The sequence below is a fragment of the Urocampus carinirostris genome, chromosome 9 (genome assembly GCF_059441175.1).
Source record: "Urocampus carinirostris isolate Australia breed hairy pipefish chromosome 9, RoL_Ucar_1.0, whole genome shotgun sequence".
Taxonomy (NCBI): domain Eukaryota; kingdom Metazoa; phylum Chordata; class Actinopteri; order Syngnathiformes; family Syngnathidae; genus Urocampus; species Urocampus carinirostris.
In genome coordinates, this window is record NC_142357.1 from 41759304 (window position 1) to 41777641 (window position 18338).

General features: G+C 40.8%; 1 protein-coding gene across 5 annotated transcripts in view; it reads right to left on the reverse strand.

Moving 5' to 3' along the window:
- Positions 1-2166: 2166 nt before the first annotated feature.
- The window catches only part of LOC148360335 (protein phosphatase Slingshot homolog 3), a 64984-nt gene continuing 48812 nt past the window's right edge, over positions 2167-18338 (reverse strand). For 4 of the 5 annotated variants that reach the window (XM_088343924.1, XM_088343927.1, XM_088343923.1 and 1 more), the window contains 9 exons: positions 15968-16064; positions 15757-15885; positions 14276-14322; positions 14057-14203; positions 12329-12529; positions 9945-10209; positions 7085-7135; positions 6927-7019; positions 2167-4248 (listed from right to left, as the gene is read on the reverse strand). In XM_088343924.1, coding sequence (XP_088200050.1) covers positions 4123-4248; positions 6927-7019; positions 7085-7135; positions 9945-10209; positions 12329-12529; positions 14057-14203; positions 14276-14322; positions 15757-15885; positions 15968-16064 — 1156 coding nt within the window. In that variant the 3' untranslated portion in view covers positions 2167-4122. The remainder of the gene's footprint in view (positions 4249-6926; positions 7020-7084; positions 7136-9944; positions 10210-12328; positions 12530-14056; positions 14204-14275; positions 14323-15756; positions 15886-15967; positions 16065-18338) is intronic. The other variant, XM_088343925.1, reaches the window with a different exon arrangement.

Sequence of the window (18338 nt, forward strand, 5' to 3'; positions counted from 1 at the left end):
CCAAGTCGAAACAGTATTACTTTTGGGGTCAGAATCGGAAAATCCCGGTGTAAAACCAACAGGGTTCAACTGCTAGTCAAGGCGTTACCAATTAAGTGATTCTGGTTAGGATTTAAGATTGTGGATGTCATCCCGAGTCAAGGGAGTATCAATTCAAAGATTAGGTTTTTTTGTTGTTTGCTGTTAAAAATGTCGGAAAAAGTTGTTAAAACTTCATGTTGTCAGATATAACGAAATTGTGAATATGCTTAATTGCTGTTAAAATTGTCGAGAAAAATCGTTCAAACCTCACATTGTTTATTTTCTGTTAGAAGTGTCAATGAAATTGTTCAAACCAAAAAAAAAAAAACAGTGCTCTTTCTATGTCCACCAAAAATTCGAACCCTAACTCCCGACAAAACCGTAACCCTAAAGCCCACAACACTTTATTTCAATATAGGACTAGTAGCCTAAGTGATAAGATCCTTGCATAACACTCGCAGGTTTGTGGGTTCGAACCCCAGTCAAGAAAATACAAATTCAGTGGTTAGGGTTTTTGTTAGTTGTAAAACTTAAAAACAGTTCAAACAAAATGCTTCTCTTCGACGTTGTATTGTCTTGAATGGGGATCGAACCCACAAACCTATGAGTGCCTCGCATGTATTTTACCAACTGAGCTACCAGTTCTGTTGCTAATTTCACCCAAAACCCTCACCCTAACCCTAGCTACAACGAAAACCAATATCCTTAAACCTACCACCCTGTATGTGGAGAGAAGGAAGCTTCCCAGTTGAGTTACCAGTAATGTGCATTGCTGAAAACCATAACCATAGCTCCAACCAAAATTTTCATCCCATTTCCCAACAAAAGCCTAACCCAAGATCCAATCAACCCAAAATCTCCAACGTTACCCCACAGCTCCAAAATCTTAAATCCTAGGGCACAGGTGTCAAACAGGCGGCCCACAGGCCAGATCAGGCCCGCTGAGGGATTGAATCTGGCCCGCGAGACAACACTCAGAGAAGCGCAAGAGAAAAACAAGCTGCAGGTTGAAATAGGTCAACTTGATGTGGCCAAAGCCAGGTGCCTCCATCAAATACACTGTACTTGTATTTCTCTCTCTCTCTCTCCCCTTTTCTCCCACTTTATCTCTTTCACGCTCTGTGTCTCTCTTTTTCTCTCCCTTTGTTGCACTTGTCTCTTTCTCTGTGTCTTTTAATTTCTTTTGCTCTAACTTCCTTTTTTCCTTTTCTCTTTCTCTCTTCCTACCCTTCGCGCTTTCTTTTCTCTTTTCTCTCCTCTTCTGTCTTTCTATTTCTCTTTGCATTTCTTTCTTCCTCTCCATTTCTTTTCCCCCTCTCTCACGACTTTTTATCACTTTTGTTTCTCATGCTCTTTCCCTCTCTCTCTTTTTCTTTCTTTGTCCCGTCCTCTCTCCTTTTCCCTCCCTCTTTCTCTTATTTCTTTATGAAATGAAATTATCTCTCTTTTTCTTTCCAACCAAAATCTTCACCCAAACTGCAACTGGTGTGGAGAGCTACCAGTTTGATATTTATTCCCAAATAACTTGTTACTATGTTATTATCAGGTCGTAATGTATAGAAATAGAGTTAACTCGCCTATTGTCCTCATTTTAAAGAACAGATTTGTACTTTGTTATAAATCTTATGTGTGGAAAAAGGCATTTATGTTTTTCTACTGATGGGACCAATACAAGAAAAGTCATTTAGAGGATTTTTTTCCGGGTTTTTGACAACAAAGTTGGGGGTCCTTTTGACCCGAAGACAACAGAAAGGCTCAGTCAAACACGAAGACCCCCTTGTATGAGGACACTCAACGACCATCCAACTAGAATTACATTTTAGAGGGATCGGCTATATATTTAAAGACAATGATCAAATTCCTGGAAAATCATAAAGACCCATCACTGATGAGCTATTAGCAGAACGGGCCTGTGGGCTACTCAGGGGCTTGCACCTGCAATGGACAAAACATGGGTCGCTTCCTAGTGGTATAGAACAAAACTTGGGGTGATAACATCGTTATCAAATCAAGAGTTAAATGTCGTATTATTGTGCTTAGCCGCCTAGCAAAATAACGGTTGCAACAAACAATAAGTTTTCGTCCAATCCACGTGTTAATTTGGTTTAAAGGGGAACTTTTATTTCAAGACGTTAAAAAGATGACTTTAGTGGTGAAGGATTTTATTCATTTGACTATAAAGGATTTTATAAGATTGAATACAAGTTACATTTATTGAGTGCAATAAAAATTTTCACCGAGTAGGCTATAGTTCCCGCTCTTGACTAGGGAATTTTGATAACAGGACTCTGACGGAGGACGGCAGGCGATGTTTTGAGAACAAGACCCTGATGACGTAGAAACGCTCGGTGTTGTTTTGAGTTTTTCCAGACATCGAGGCGAGGTGGCGGAGCCCACGTGGGGCTTCCCTGGCACGCTCATGGGAGAAGCCGGCACACCATCTTGCGGAAAGACGTGGGCCGAGAGGAAAAAAGGCTGGAGGACTTCAGAGAAGGCCCGACAGAGACTCAAGCGACACTAATTAACCTACTAACTTAGTGAAATAGTTAAAGAAATTAAATCTGCCCCCGTGTGAAAATGTCGGCTTTTCTTTTCCATCTTTTCTATCAAGAAACGAGCGTGCACTGTTAGGTGAATGTAGGTTGTGTTTGGTTAATAGAGTCGGATAACTCATTCGAAAAATTTGGTCAACGATACATTTTAATAGTTAAAACAGTGGGCTGGATTTAGACTCCACTATGCAAATGCAATTGACTCAAAAAGAACTGCACCAATTCAAATTTGGACCACGCCCCGGAATAACAATATAAACATAGAAATACATACACATACCTGAATGCTGATTTTCTGGCGTTATCATTTTATCCATGCAGAAAGGATCCACAGAAAGGCACTCACACAGTCATAAATCAAACACGCTGATTCTCTTTTTCATTGGCACTGACGATAAAGGGCAGCTTAAAGCACCAGTGTGTAACATTTGACCACTAGATGGCACCGTTGTCTCACGTGAACGAAAAACATGGCGCCGACCTTAGGTATGGATTCCACTAATTAAAAAATACAAAATTTCTCGACCTATTTTGTCTCTCTTGAATTACTTCATGTATCTAAGCCACAGGTGTCAAGAAGGCGGCCGGCGGGCCAGATCAGGCCCGCTAAGGGATTGAATCCGGCCCGCCAGACAACACTCAGAGAAGCGCAAGAGAAAAACGAGCTGCAGGTTGAAATATGTCAATTTGATGTTGCTAAAGCAAGGTGCCTCGAACAAAGACACTGTACTTGTATTTCTTTCTTTCTCTTTCTCTTTCTCTCTCTCTCTCTCTCTCTTCTACCCCTTTTCTCCCACTCTGTCTCTTTCACTCTTTGTGTCTCTCTTTTTCTCTTCCTTTGTTGCTCTTTGTCTCTTTCTCTCTCTGTGTCTTTAAATCTCTTTTGCTCTAACTTCCTTTTTTCTCTTTCTCTCTTCATACCCTTCACGCTTTCTTTTCTCTTTTCTCTCCTTCTGTCTTTCTATTTCTCTTTGGATTTCTTTCTTCCTCTCCCTTTCTTTTCCCCCTCTCTCGCGCCTTTTCATCTCCCTTGGTTCTCACGCTCTCTCCCTCTCTCTCTTTTTCTTTCTTTGTCCCGCCCTCTCTCCTTTTCCCTCCCTCTTTCTCTTATTTCTTTCTCTCTCTTTTTCTTTCTCTTTAATCTACTAGTCCAGCCCCCGAGAGAATGTTTGTTCTATCGTGTGGCTCCTGAGTTAAAATGAGATTGACACCCCTGATCTAAGCCTAGAATTCTTTTAAACTGAATTCAAGTTTTTTGTACCCCTCGGAGTCGCTAAATATTACACACTGTCCCTTTAAAAAACAGTAAAATCTTCAAGGAGAGTAAGAGAAGAGTCACGTGACTCTCATTGGAAAATAATCATTGCATAGTTGACATCTGGAGTGCTCCAAAAGCGTTGATGCCTTGCTCAAATACTCAATGGCACGGCACCGAAATCACAAAACAGAACATGAAAGGTACGGTGTGATAAAGTCAAATATTCATCAGTGTCTTGTCTCGTTTTGATCTGAAAAGTTTTCATGTAAATGTACTTAAATAAAGAGTGCCTCATTGTTGATCAGGGAGACTCCTGGGTTCCGGCGACAAATCGACGCAGGCACTCTGATGGGTCAGCAACTTTCGGCTGTGACTCCGCCTCCGTTGCCGGGGCGATCGGCGGGGACTGGCGGGAAGCTGCCATAAGAAATTATGAAATAGAAGGAAAAAACAATCATCCTAAACCTAATTCGGATGACTGTTTGTAAAGGAAAAAAACAACCAACCTAAACCAAATTCGGATTAATGTTTGTAAAGGAAAAAAACAACCAACCTAAACCAAATTCGGATTACTGTTTGTAAAGGAAAAAAACAACCAACCTAAACCAAATTCGGATTACTGTTTGTCAAGGAAAAAAACAACCAACCTACACCAAATTCGGATTACTGTTTGGATAAGAGGGTCAAGTGTTTGAGGAGTATGTTAGGAGTGACAAAATTAGAAAGATTGAGAAATGAAATTGTGAGAGACAGAACTGGAGTAGTAGTGGAACTGAGCAAGCATGTGGATAAGAGAGTACTCGGTTGGTTTGGACACATGGAGAGGATGGAGGAGGAGCGAATGTTGAAGAGGATCTACAGAGCAGGAGTCAATGGAAGGAGACCAAGGGAAAGGCCGCCATTGACGGGGATGGATGGTGTTTTGAGTGCCCTGCAGGAAAGAGGTCGAAATCTAGTGGGAGCTAGAGCTCTTGTTAGGATAGGAATGAGTGGAGAGGTGTTGTGAAAGGATAGTGGGATTTTTGGACGGGTTCTATGATACAACAGGGGTAAACCAGCGAAAGCTGTCGGGCCCTGCTGTTGAACAGAAGAGTGTGTTGTGTGATATGGCCACTTTCTCGTGTCCCGTTTCATCCGGAGGGACGAAAACATGACCGACTTGGGTGCCGAGGTGCCTAACTTGTTTGGATGTAAGGGCATTTGGGTTGGCCATGGTCCAAACATTTCTGTGTGTGTTTTTTTATCTGCTATTTTTTCCCATTTTTATTTTCATTTCTTTGTTATTGTATGTGTTAGTCTTGCTGTCAGTCACCCCTCTTGAGGCATGTGACCAAGGTAGGTAGGCAGGTAGGTAGGTAGGTAGATAGATAGGTAGATAGATGTCTGGATAGGATAGATGTCTAGATAGATAGATGTCTACATAGACATCTAGATAGATGGATGTCTAGATAGATGTCTAGATAGATGTCGAGATGGATGTCTAGATAGATAGATAGATAGATAGATAGATAGATAGATAGATAGATAGATAGATAGATAGATAGATAGATGGATGTCTAGATAGATGTCTAGATAGATGTCGAGATGGATGTCTAGATAGATAGATAGATAGATAGATAGATAGATAGATAGATAGATAGATAGATAGATAGATAGATAGATAGATAGATAGATAGATAGATAGATAGATAGATAGATAGATAGATAGATAGATAGATAGATAGATAGATAGATAGATGGATGTCTAGATAGATAGATAGGATAGATGGTTGGATAGATGTCTAGATAGATGTCTAGATAGATAAATAGATGTCTAGATAGATAGATAAATAGATGTCTGGATAGATGGATAAATAGATGTCTAGATAGATAGATAAATAGATGTCTAGATAGATAGATAAATAGATGTCTAGATAGATATATAGATGTCTAGATAGATGGATAGATGTGTAGATAGATGGATAGATGTGTAGATAGATGTCTAGATAGATGTCTAGATGTCTAGATGTCTAGATGTCTAGATAGATAGATGTCTAGATCACTAGATAGATGGATAGACGTGTAGATAGATGTCTAGATAGATGTCTAGATGTCTAGATAGATGTCTAGATAGATGTCTAGATGTCTAGATAGATGTCTAGGTGTCTAGATAAGTGTCTAGATAGATATATGTCTAGATAGATGGATAGATGTCTAGATAGATGTCTAGATAGATAGATGTCTAGATGTCTAAATAGATGTCTAGATAGATGTCTAGATAGATGGATAGATGTGTAGATGTCTAGATAGATAGATGTCTAGATAGATGTCTAGATGTCTAGATAGATGGATAGAAGTCTGGATAGATGTCTAGATGTCTAGATAGATGTATAGATGTCTAGATAGATAGATAGATGTCTAGATGTCTAAATAGATGTCTAGGTAGATGTCTAGATAGATAGATGTCTAGATAAATGTCTAGATAGATGTCTAGATAGATAGATAGATAGATAGATAGATAGATAGATAGATAGATAGATAGATAGATGGTTGGATAGATGTCTAGATAGATAGATAGATAGATGGTTGGATATATGTCTAGATAGATAGATAAGTAGATGTCTAGATAGGTAGATAAATAGATGTCTAGATAGGTAGATAAATAGATGTCTAGATAGATATATAGATGTCTAGAAAGATATATAGATGGATAGATGTGTAGATAGATGTCTAGATAGATGTCAAGATAGATGTCTAGATAGATAGATATCTAGATAGATAGATGTCTAGATCACTAGATAGATGGATAGATGTGTAGATAGATGTGTAGATAGATGTCTAGATGTCTAGATAGATGCCTAGGTGTCTAGATAAGTGCCTAGATAGATATATGTCTAGATGGATGGATAGATGTCTAGATAGATAGATGTCTAGATAGATGGATAGAAGTCTGGATAGATGTCTAGATAGATGTATAGATGTCTAGGTAGATGTCTAGATAGATAGATGTCTAGATACATGGGTAGATGTCTAGATAGATAGATAGATTTCTAGATAGATAGATAATCGATAGCAGCAAAAAAAACAAAAAAAAAAGAAGAGGAGTCGCCATTTACCTGAGCGCATCCTTTGTCGGCATCATCCAGCTCGCAAATGGATTGCATCAGAGAAAACAAGTTCATCCTTCCGCTGCGGCTGACGCTCGGAGTCTTGAGAGGAAAGACAGTCAATCACAAATACGATGGGAGACGTCATCGCCTGGGCGGTCATTTACCTTGATGATGACAGGTGGCGCTGTTTGTCCGGCTTCCGGGTTCACAAACACCTGAAAAGACAACGGAGGCAAATGATACATGCCTTTTCCTTCTCTAACCACTTTTTCTGGGCTATTTTATTGTATTTATCCAACTTCACTTTATATTGTCGCTCTTTAGCACGACTTTAGTGAGTAAATATTCGACAGTAGAAGTCACACTCTTAACTACATTAACTTCCGAGTGACACCGAGCGAGCTGGACACACCCGGAGCGTCTGAAAGGAGCCGAACGCTGGAGTTGGTCAGATATAAAGGTACGATCGGGCCTAAGGACTGACTCGACTTAGCCGTGGGGAATATAGCCAAAACCGGCACCACCTCGACAAATTTACAGTAATCCCTCGGTTATCGCGGTTAATGGGGACCAAAACCACCCGCGAAAAGTAGCGACGCCCTTCAAAAATGCGTAAAAAAATAAATATATATATATATATTTTTTAGTAATTATTTTATTTTATTACAAATTTTTTTTAGACCCGCAAAGCTCTGAACCCGCGAACGTGGAACCGCGAAGTAGCGAGGTCCCACTGTATAGTAATAATGATACTTTGAGTTCAAAGCACAATTCAGGACACCCAAGGACGCTGTACATAGAATATCAAATAAGAATACCGCAAGCAAGAAATAAATACCAAATGAAAACAAAGTCAAGTTGAAAAAAGGGGGGCAGTATGTGAAGCAGAAAATTCAGAATAGACAAGTCTAAAGAGGTGATTTTGAGCCCAGATTTAAAGCAGGACAGGGTGGCGTAATTCCGGAGGTCAAGTGGTATTGAGTTCCAGAGCTGGGGGGCAGAGCGGCTGAGAGCTCTGCTCCCTATGAAAAAAATCAATGAACTGTGAAATTAATAACTTACAAGTAAAAATAAGACAGAGATTTGCTATTCACATAAAAGAACTAGAGAGACTGATAGAAACAAATTCTTGTGGTAGACCTTTAGCATCACCTGCTTGTTCATCAAATCTAAACTAAATAAACTAAAAACTAAAGAAATTTCGTCTACGTGTGAAATAATGCCCCAAAAAAGTCACGTCAGCGCTTTTGTTTTTACTCACTCGGTATTTTTTTCCCAAAAGGATATATATCTGACTTAGTTTGAGGGATCAAGCCCGAAGCAATCACGAATTTTCAAATTTGATCTGGGAGGACTCGGGAGAGGGAGGAGGGGTGATTCTTTTAAAATCAATGAACTTTCATGCAAAATATAAATAAGGAAAAGGAAAGAATCCATTGCCCGCATCCTCAACAAAGAAAAAACAAACAAAGAACAATAACGGGTGGATAATTGGGAAAAAAAAAGGCAGAGAGAGAAAAACTGACCCTGAACCCAAACATAATGAACTGATATTTTATGCCCAACCCGACCTGAATTTCTTACTAAGCTCAGTCTTAAGATCTTACCTCTAGTATGTCATGATGTAAATGGCTAACTTTGGTAACTAGTGGGAGAAGCTACTAGAATAGAATAGAATCTACCTTTATTGTCATTGTTACGAAATGGGTCGAACATATTGTGACAACGAAATTAGACGTGGCACTCCAGGGTCACATTTAACAGTGAGGATAAAAGAAAACAAAGAAGATAAAGGAACAGAATGCATGAATACTACATACTAGAATGCATGACCAGCTGTGTGAAAGGAGTGACAGCTAACAATAACAAAAGTGACAAGCCCTAGCCTGCAAGCAAGTGGCCAGAGAAGGAAACAGTGGAAAAAAGTTGAAGATGCCTGAATGACGGACATCAACGACGTCCGCCCGCACGAGCAGCTGTGGAAGGCAAATGCTAGCTGAAAATAGCAGCTAGCGATGGATTTGTATTTCCTTATTCAATGTTAAGCTTTGTTTTACGAGCTGCTAACTCGGTTATAATTACCGTATTTTCCGCACTATAAGGCGCACCTAAAAGTCTTAATTTTTTTCAAAAGCTGACCATGCGCCTTATAATACAGTGCGCCTTATATATGGCTCAATATTAAATTCGCAAGGTCTCGCAAATTACGCAACAGCCGCCGACTCGATTTTCCCCTGAACGTGGAGTAGTCCGCGGTGTATGCTGGGATTTATATACCGGCGTTTCATTGGCTAACCAATGTGTCAATCATCATTTGAATCGATCGCTATTGGCTGAAGTTATTCGGAGCCTCGGATAGTCTAGAGGGCCGAAACAAACCCTGCAATTGGCCGAAAAAGATGACTGAATAGCAAGCTTGCTAAACTACGCCATAAAGAAACATGTTTCATTAGTCTGTATTTGTAAATATTTGACTCTCCTGGATTTACTACTCACAGATATAAGAGGACCATGGTTGCGTATCGTTATTGAACGTGAGAACTTAGGTGAGCTATGCGGCTTTCTATTTTCCCGGTATCTTGTTTTAGAACCATCTTGATGTTGCTGTGATGAGTTGAGTGAATTCAACTCAATTCCAAGTGTTTATTGTCATATGCACAGTAAAGTTGCGAGCGAAAAAGAAAATAGAAACTAAGGAATGGTTGGCATTTCTTGAATCCCAAGACTTTAACCTTCCGAATGATATTTGAATGGATGCATTTGAGTGACATCGTACGGACACCGCATCCGCACGTGTCTACGACACGTATTTGCTTCTTTGCAAGCTTTGGGAATGTTAAGGGGGTAAGAAGTTGGACTGAACCATCTGACTGTTTTGTCCACGTTACCATTGTAGCGCCTTATAATCCGGTGCGCCTTATGTATGTCAAAAATAGGACCAAAAACTATTTTTTGGGGGTGTGCCATATAACCCGGTGCGCCCTATAGTGCGGAAAATACGGTAAAAGACGGTTGGACTTTTACCTCCTCCACCTCCTCCTCTTTTTCGTCACTGCTCTCTGTGATGTTGTCGCACTCTTCAAGTCCTTCGTCCTCCTCCTCTTCCCTATCTTCCTCCTCATCGTCCTCATCCTCCTCTTCATCGTCCTCCTCATCGTCGTCCTCGTCCCGGTCCTCGTCCCGGTCCTCGGACTCCTCCTCCGGTTTCTCGCCACCGCCATCTTTGCGTTCAGATTTTTGCCTTTGGTCTTTGGATTTTCGCCTCCACAGTAAATTATGACGCTGTTGGCTGGAAGGAGGAGGGGAAATCAGTAAAGCAAACAAAAAATAGATCTGACCATTGTAGCAGGTTTTTTGTTATCGTTTTTTTTTACATTTCGTAAGATTTGTTTTGTTGTTCTTGTAACATTTACAATTCATATATCAAGGTTCCTAAGGCTTAAGGCGAGTTAAATGAAGACTTTTTAAAGACTTTTTAATGCCTTTTGAAATCAAATTAAAAATATATATTTATTAATTTATTTGTTATTTATTATTTTATTATATTAAATTAAATACTGTTCTTGAACGGTTTCAGTCTCTTTTAAAAGGTAACACTCTTCCCAAATGAAACAATCACTGCAAGTGCTACTAACATTAAGTAAACTAAGTTGGAACACACAGAAATAGAAGGTTTTTATACTCATCTAAATTTTTTTGCTGCAATCAAATGCCCGCGGAAGAGTGTAGCAAAGGCATTTTAGCAAAATCTTCCAAGGATATGTCTAGTTTACAGCTCTAAAACCTTTGCAACAGGGTATTCACTTTGGCGATTTTTTAGACACTGTGAAAGAGTTGTAAATGTTTGACTTCTCTATCCAGAAGTCAATCACTGATTAAGCACACGTGTACGTGATATCCTCAAGGAAAATGGATCCCGAGTTGCATTTATACACGTTTATTTTCAGCTCTGATTTGTACATACTGAAGGATTTTGTCCATTTGACCATAAAAGATTTTATACGATTGAATACAAGTTACATTTATTGAGTTTAATGCAAGATCTTCAGTGACTGTTTTTCTTCAAGGTACATTAGAAGGTTAGGCTGTGTGGAATGCATCAGACGTATTTCTGATAACAGAATTCCTGTAAGTGCTGACCGAGAAGGCCAGACGCACAAGGACAGACATTGCGACGCCCTTCGGCAAGGAAGTGGTGGAGCCCACGTGGGGGCTTTCCTGGCACACCCATGGGAGGAGCCGGCACACCAGCTTGCGGAAAAACGCGCGCCGAGAGAAGAAAGCGAAAGAACGAGAGAGGAGGCTTGACAGAGACTCAGACGACACTAATTTGACTAATTCGGCCATATTTGATGGAATTCACTTAGTTATATTGTTTAAGAAATTAAACCTGCCTCTCTCTCTCTCTCTCTCTCTCACCCCTTTTCTCCCACTCTCTGTCTCTTTCACTCTCTGTGTCTCTCTTTTTCTCTTCCTTAGTTGCTCTTTGTCTCTTTCTCTCTGTGTGTCTTTTGACCTCTTTTGCTTTAACTTCCTTTTTTCCTTTACTCTCTTTTCTCTTTCTCTCTTCCTACCCTTTGCGCTTTTTTTTCTCTTTTCTCTCCTTCTGTCTTTCTATTTCTCTTTGGATTTCTTTCTTCCTCTCCCTTTCTTTTTCCCCTCTCTCACGACTTTTTATCTCTTTGGTTTCTCACGCTCTCTCCTTTTCCCTCCCTCTTTCTCTTATTTCTTTATCTCTTTTTCTTTCTCTTTAATCTACTAGTCCGGCTCCCGGCAGAATGTTTGTTCTATCGTGTGGCCCCCGAGTTAAAATGAGTTTGACACCCCTGCTCTAAGCCTAGAATTCAAATGTGTTGTTTTTTTTAACTTAATTCAAGTTTTTTGTACCCTAACCTCCCCCCCCCTCTCTCTCTCTTTCTTTTCCACCCCTTTTCTCCCACCCAGTCTCTGTCTCTTTCACTCTCTGTGTCTCTCTTTTTCTCTTCCTATGTTGCTCTTTGTCTCTTTCTCTCTCTGTGTCTTTTTGACTTCTTTTGCTATAACTTCCTTTTTTCCTTTTCTCTCCCTCCCTTCCTACCCTTCGCGCTTTCTTTTCTCTTTTCTCTCCTTCTGTCTTTCTATTTCTCTTTGGATTTCTTTACTCCTCTTCCCTTCTTTTCCCTCTCTCTCACAACTTTTTATCTCTTTTGTTTCTCATGCTCTCTCCCTCTCTTTATGTGTCCCTCCCCCTCTCCTTTTCCCTCCCTCTATCTCTTATTTCTTCATCTCTCTTTTTCTTTCTCTTTAATCTACTCGTCCGGCCCCCGACAGAATGTTTGTTCTATTTTGTGGCCCCAGAGTTCAAATGAGTTTGACACCCCTGGTTTAAAGGAACTGTTCTGACTTTTGAAGGAGTCCGAGTTCCCTACCTGGCTTTGAGGATGCCGTCGTACGTATTGAGCTGTTTCATGAAGCCGTCGTTGGGTTTGACCACAGAGCGTCGATCTTGCACGTACGCGAGGGCGACATCTAGTGGCCATCGCTGCTGCTTCATCGCGTAGGCGATAACGGTGGAGGCCGAGCGAGACACGCCCATCTTGCAGTGCACCAATGCCGCCTGGCCGCTCTTCCTGACCGGCAAAAGAAGGAAAACGAGGAAAAACTATGGACATTTTTATGCTTTTTTGTAAGAAAAGGGCTAGAGAAGGTAACAGTGGGGGAAAAAAATGGAAGAGACCTGTACAACAGGCATTTTATTGCTGCCCTTTTAAATATATTAATCAAAATAAGAAAATACAGTGGAACCTCGCTAGTTCGCGGGTTCAGAGCTTCGCGGGTCTAAAAAAATACCTTACCTTCTTCAATAAAAGCATTTATTGACTTGACGCCATTGAGCGCAAGCTTATGTCAACTGAGGACACGGTGTGGACACTCTTATTGTGAAGGGGAGGGGGAGGCCCTGACACAATGCTTAGTCATGGTGAGTAACCGCTTCGCTCACCCACCACCTTCAACTCCTCCCACCTGACCCCCTTCTTATGTGGCGCTCAGTTTATCATGGAGGAACTCGGTGACGCGACGTAATTATATTCCCTTCTGTCACATTTCATCTCAAGTTTGACTTTATTATACCAAAAGCAAGCGGTTTTTTGTACTACCTAAATACGGCTAATTGTGTGTGGTTTCGTGTATTTGTTGCAAAAGCCGTTCGATGCCGCTAGCTAAAGTATGTTCTTATTGTCAGAAGGTGTTGTGGTTTAAAAACTGCCTACATTACGGGAAATTCTTGGCAGACAAACATTATTAATGATCGCCTTGGACGAAGGACTGGCGTTTGACCTGCCAAGAGATTCTGGCAGGGAGCAAGGTGACCCAACTTTTCTGAGAAAACTGAGGGGAAAACATTTCCGAAGAAGTTACGAAACCCCTTTCACGTGGCATGTACACGTGAAAGGGGACGGGCTATACTGTTTACTTATGCTGTGTTAAAAACTATAAAGAGACACTCATATCTGGAAAGACTTTGAGATTTCTGCTTTTTGCTTTTGAGATTGTTGCTTCAATAAATGAAATCTCCCTCTGACGTCATCGATTCTCGCACCTTTCTTGAATGCATACGAGACGATCCCAGCGGTGGCTCCACATCAAAGTTAGCTCTTTCACTTTCATTAAAATGAACACAGACCATTTTTTGAACTGTTGTTTCCCAAAACGCTTCACAAACTCTCATCAAATATCACATTTTCACAGTTTTTATTCTCAATATGTAACCGGTAGTGTTAACAAGCGAAATAAAGCGAAATAGCTGCATGTGGTTGAGAGCCGTTAATACAATCATACTGATGGTTCGTAGTGGTTTCGCCGCAGTCCTATTCCGTGTACATACAACATATTTTACAGTTTTTTTTTTGTTATAACATGAATTACACTCTCTCTCTCTCTCACCCGTATTCTATATGGTGTACTGTATACAGGGGGGTATACTGTATACGTTTTTTTTAAGCATTTTTGAAGGGGCGCCGCTACTTCGCTGATTTTCAGTTTTCGCGGGTGGTCTTGGTCCCCATTAACCGCGATAACCGAGGGATTACTGTATAGCTTATCTCATTCGACCATGAAAGAAATGATGAAATCGTCCATTTTTTTTAAACTCCCACCTTGCAGTGTTGATAAAATTGTACGTGTCCGTCCAGTGGGGGAGCAGGTCGGTAGCCTCCACGTCGTACACGCGAATATTCATGTAAGTGAAGGATTCTGGGAAAAAATTATCGATCTCTCTCGTCACATTCAGGATGTAGCCGATACTGTGAAAACAACGCCGTTCTCAGTGAAAGTGAAAAGACAAAAAGAGGGGGAGGAAATAGGGAAATCAATACTTGTTTTTCTGCAGCTCTTCAAAATTGGCCGCGTTCCACTCGGAGCCCTCAAAACACAAAAAAAGTCGCTCTGAATATATCGTTTAATATCTCGTGCATCCATTCTATATGGTTGTAATCTAGTTTTTTCCCTAACACATTTCTCAATACTTATACTCTGCGCTTAATGCACTGTGTGGAGGCTAAATGTAAACAAAATACTAGTGTAGTGGAGGTTCATTTGCACTTTATTCTGGAAAAGTAAAAAAAAAAATTGTCCAGGGGTCTGAGCATTCACACAAAGTCAGTGAGCAACGCTTGAAACAACAGTGAGCAACAGTAATCCCAAGTGTGGCAAATAAATCATTATCAAACATGTCCAAAACTTGACATCAACTTACATTTTGCTGAGTTTCCGGCAATGCAAAATTATTTTTCTCTTTTGAATGGATTGACTCATGTACTATTGCAAAGCTTGTACGGCCTACAAACCTGGTTTGTTCTTACAATTCTTTCACAAGATATCCATTTCTTTTTATTTCCTGATATATTTTGTCGCATAATATTAACATTTTTGGGGGCTTATTGAGTCGGTTGCAAGATACACAACTGTACTTAATCACATTTTTTAATGGAAGTACAAGGTTGGCAACAGGATTCACTTGATATCATTGGAAATGATTTGAATGCAACACAAACGTTTTCTTCCGTTTTCCGTGTTTTTTTTCTACTTTTTTTAAATTCCTTTAAAAAAATTCTCATTGTGTTTATTTTTTCCGAGCTGTTACTTTTTTCTTTTTGTTCTCTATTTACTTTTTTCCTTTAACATCATAATTTTAGGATTCTCCTTTTCAAATTCACAAAATGTTCACATTATGAATACAATTAATATGAACATAACTGAGCAGAGTGAGGCAGGCAATTCTCTTGCCTCGTGCTAGAGGGCGTTAGTGAGACCAATCTTCATGCCCTTGCCTTTCTCATTAATATTCAAAATTCAATGCAGCACTGCCATTGGAGGTCTCATCAAGATTATATGTAAGATCAGGGGATGGTTTCATAATAGTCTGTAGTTTTCAGTAATCTCTGGTCTGTGCAGCCCTTTGAGAATCCTTGTGATTAAAAGCCGAAAAAATAAACAGGACTCGACTTGACTGAGGTTTTTGAGTTTTTCCTTGCCCTCACGTAGGTCTTAGATCAGGGGATGGTGTAAGAATAGTCTGTGGTTTGCAATAGTCTGTGGTCTGTGCAGCCCTTTGAGACTCTTTATGATTAAGGGCGTCACAAATAAACATGACTTGACTCATGCTGAGGTTTTGAGTTTTCCCTTGCCCTCATGTAGGTTTTAGATCAAGGGATGATGTCATAATAGTCTGTGGTTCGCAATAGTCTGTGGTCTGTTATCCCCCACTATATGGCAATTTCACTTTGCAGTCCGCACCTCAGAACAATTAAATGTTGTATCCCTGGTGTTTACTGTGTGTCCCAATAAAAGCGCTCACCAGGTAAAGGTAGTCGAAAATCTTTGAGGGTTTGTCCATTTGCGCCATGGTGACCAAGATCTCATTGTCGATGTACTCCCTGAACGGCCTCATGTCGAAGCCGATTCGAGTTTTCAGGGCCGCGTGGACCTAAAGGTCAGAAAAATGGGGACATATTTCTCACATGAAAACATAAAAAATGGATTTCCTTTTCTCGTTGTGGACACGTTACCATCTTAGATGTGAGGTTATCGAGGTCTTCGGTTCTCATGATGTCCCTCAGGTGCTCCTTGATCAACCTCTCTTTGGAGTTTCGGTCTTCGCTACTGCTAATAAAACACAAGGATAATCTTTCTTCAATATCCTTCTTGTGTGCCTTGAAAAGACAGTTAACAAAGGTTCAATTTTAGGCCCCGTACTTCGTAAATCTTTATATTCTATATGAGGGGTCATCATGGTAAATGGTACATGGTAAATGGTCTGCATCTATATAGCGCTTTTCAAGTCAATGAAGACCTCCCAAAGCGCTTTACAATGTGCTTCACACTTACCCATTCACACACCAATAGCGGCCATGCAGCCATGCAAGGCGCCGACCTGCTTATTGGGGGCATTTGGGATTCAGTGTCTTGCCCAAGGACACTTCCACATATAACACGGAGGAGACGGGATTCGAACCTGCGATCTCTTGATCTCAAGACGAGCGCTCTACCTCCTGAGCAAGACAAACTAGACGGGAACGAAACTGGAAACCGATATTAAACAACGGGACAACAGGATTGATATCAAAACAGGCTATAGAAATTAAACAGGACAAACTAGACGGGAACGAAACTGGAAACCGATATTAAACAACGGGACAGACAGGATCGATATCAAAACAGGCTATCAACAAAAAATGGTAAATGGTCTACATCTATATAGGGCTTTTCAAGTCAATGAAGACCTCCCAAAGCGCTTTACAATGTGCTTCACACTTACCCATTCACACACACACTCACACATCAATAGCGGCCATGCAGAGATGCAAGGCGTTGACCTGCTTATTGGGGGCATTAGGGATTCAGTGTCTTGCCCAAGGACACTTCGACATCATGATGTTTCTTTGTTGAGTCAATTTTGAAATGGTGATATCTTAAATTCCAGGAGTTTAAGCTTTCCAATGACATAAGCCAAAAAAGGTGGGTTTTGAGCCTGGATTTAAAGGTGAACAAGGTGGCAGAATTCCAGTGGTCAGATAGTAATGAGTTCCAGAGCTGGGGGGCAGAGCGGCTGAAAGCTGAGACGGGCACTGGGTAAGGTGAGATGGAGGGAAGAAGAAGATTTGATGGTGCGGGATAGCATGACAATGTGAAGGAGGCTGGATGGGTACGGAGGGGCAAGGTCATGCGTGGCCTTGAACATTTTGTTGTTGATTATTTGGTTAATTGTGAGGCAGTGAAGTTGCCAATTAGCATTAAAGGGATTCCCTAACTCTCAAACATACAAAATGTGAGAAAATAGTACATGTTTTTTCCAAAATATCTAAATATATAAGTCATCGTTATATTCCAATTCTTTTCAGAGGTAATGCAGTTAGAAGACAGTCTTTGACTTCCTAAACTCTGACGTCATGCTAAGCACACCAGCACCCTAGCAAGCCAGTCACCCAATTTAGTTGAAGTGTTTTAAGCCAAGTTTTGGTCTTTTTGGGGAGAAAGGCTGGGCGTTGTAACGCAGGCGGGTGCAGCAATGGTACAACAAACGGCGAGCATTCAAAATGGGGCCAACTGGCAAAAATAACACACAAAGGGCTAACATGGGCCACACCAACCGGGACACGGCAGGTTAACCGGCTGCTATAGAGGACGAACCGGGACCGATCGGCAAAAAAAAAACGGAAGGCCTGCCGACCAAAAACATGCAGTAAGCTGCCAGGATAACAGCGAGCCACGGCAGCAACAAACACAAACCCAGCCGGGAGAAAAAACAAAAAGCACGACAGGCTAGCCGACTGCTAACGGTGCTAACCTAGACCAAACAAAACTGGAAGCCTTCAGGACCTTGCACGGTAACGGGCAGCTATATGGACAATATTACATAAATTGCAAGTCAAGCGGCGAATCAACGAGAGGAAAAGTCTCAATCGCCTACCAAAAAGGAGGTGAAGGCAAAAAAAGAACACATGCTTTACACTCCAAGCTGAAATGAGCGATATGCGTTTGCTAATTACTACAATCGCCGTCAGTTCTTCAACGGGACGCGCCGTTTGTTATGCTCCTCAACGTCTTCTGGTAAAGTCACAGCTCTAGGAGATATGATCTCAAATTGGTCCCTTAGCCACATTTTTAAATCCAATGTGGCCCTCGGCTCCAAATAGTTGCCCACTCCTGGTCTTGGGCCGTTTGACCTGCTTTTATGATATAAACTCTAGTGGGTCTTAGGTTCTCTGGCAGCAGTTTCTTAATCCTTCCTTCATAGGATGAGAACCAAAACCTAAAGTAAGTACAGTGGAACCTCGGTTCTCGACCAGAATCCGTTCAAGAACCCTGTTCGAAAACCGATTTGTTCGATGACCGAAACCATTTTTCCCATTAAAAATAATGTAAATCGTTTTAATCCGT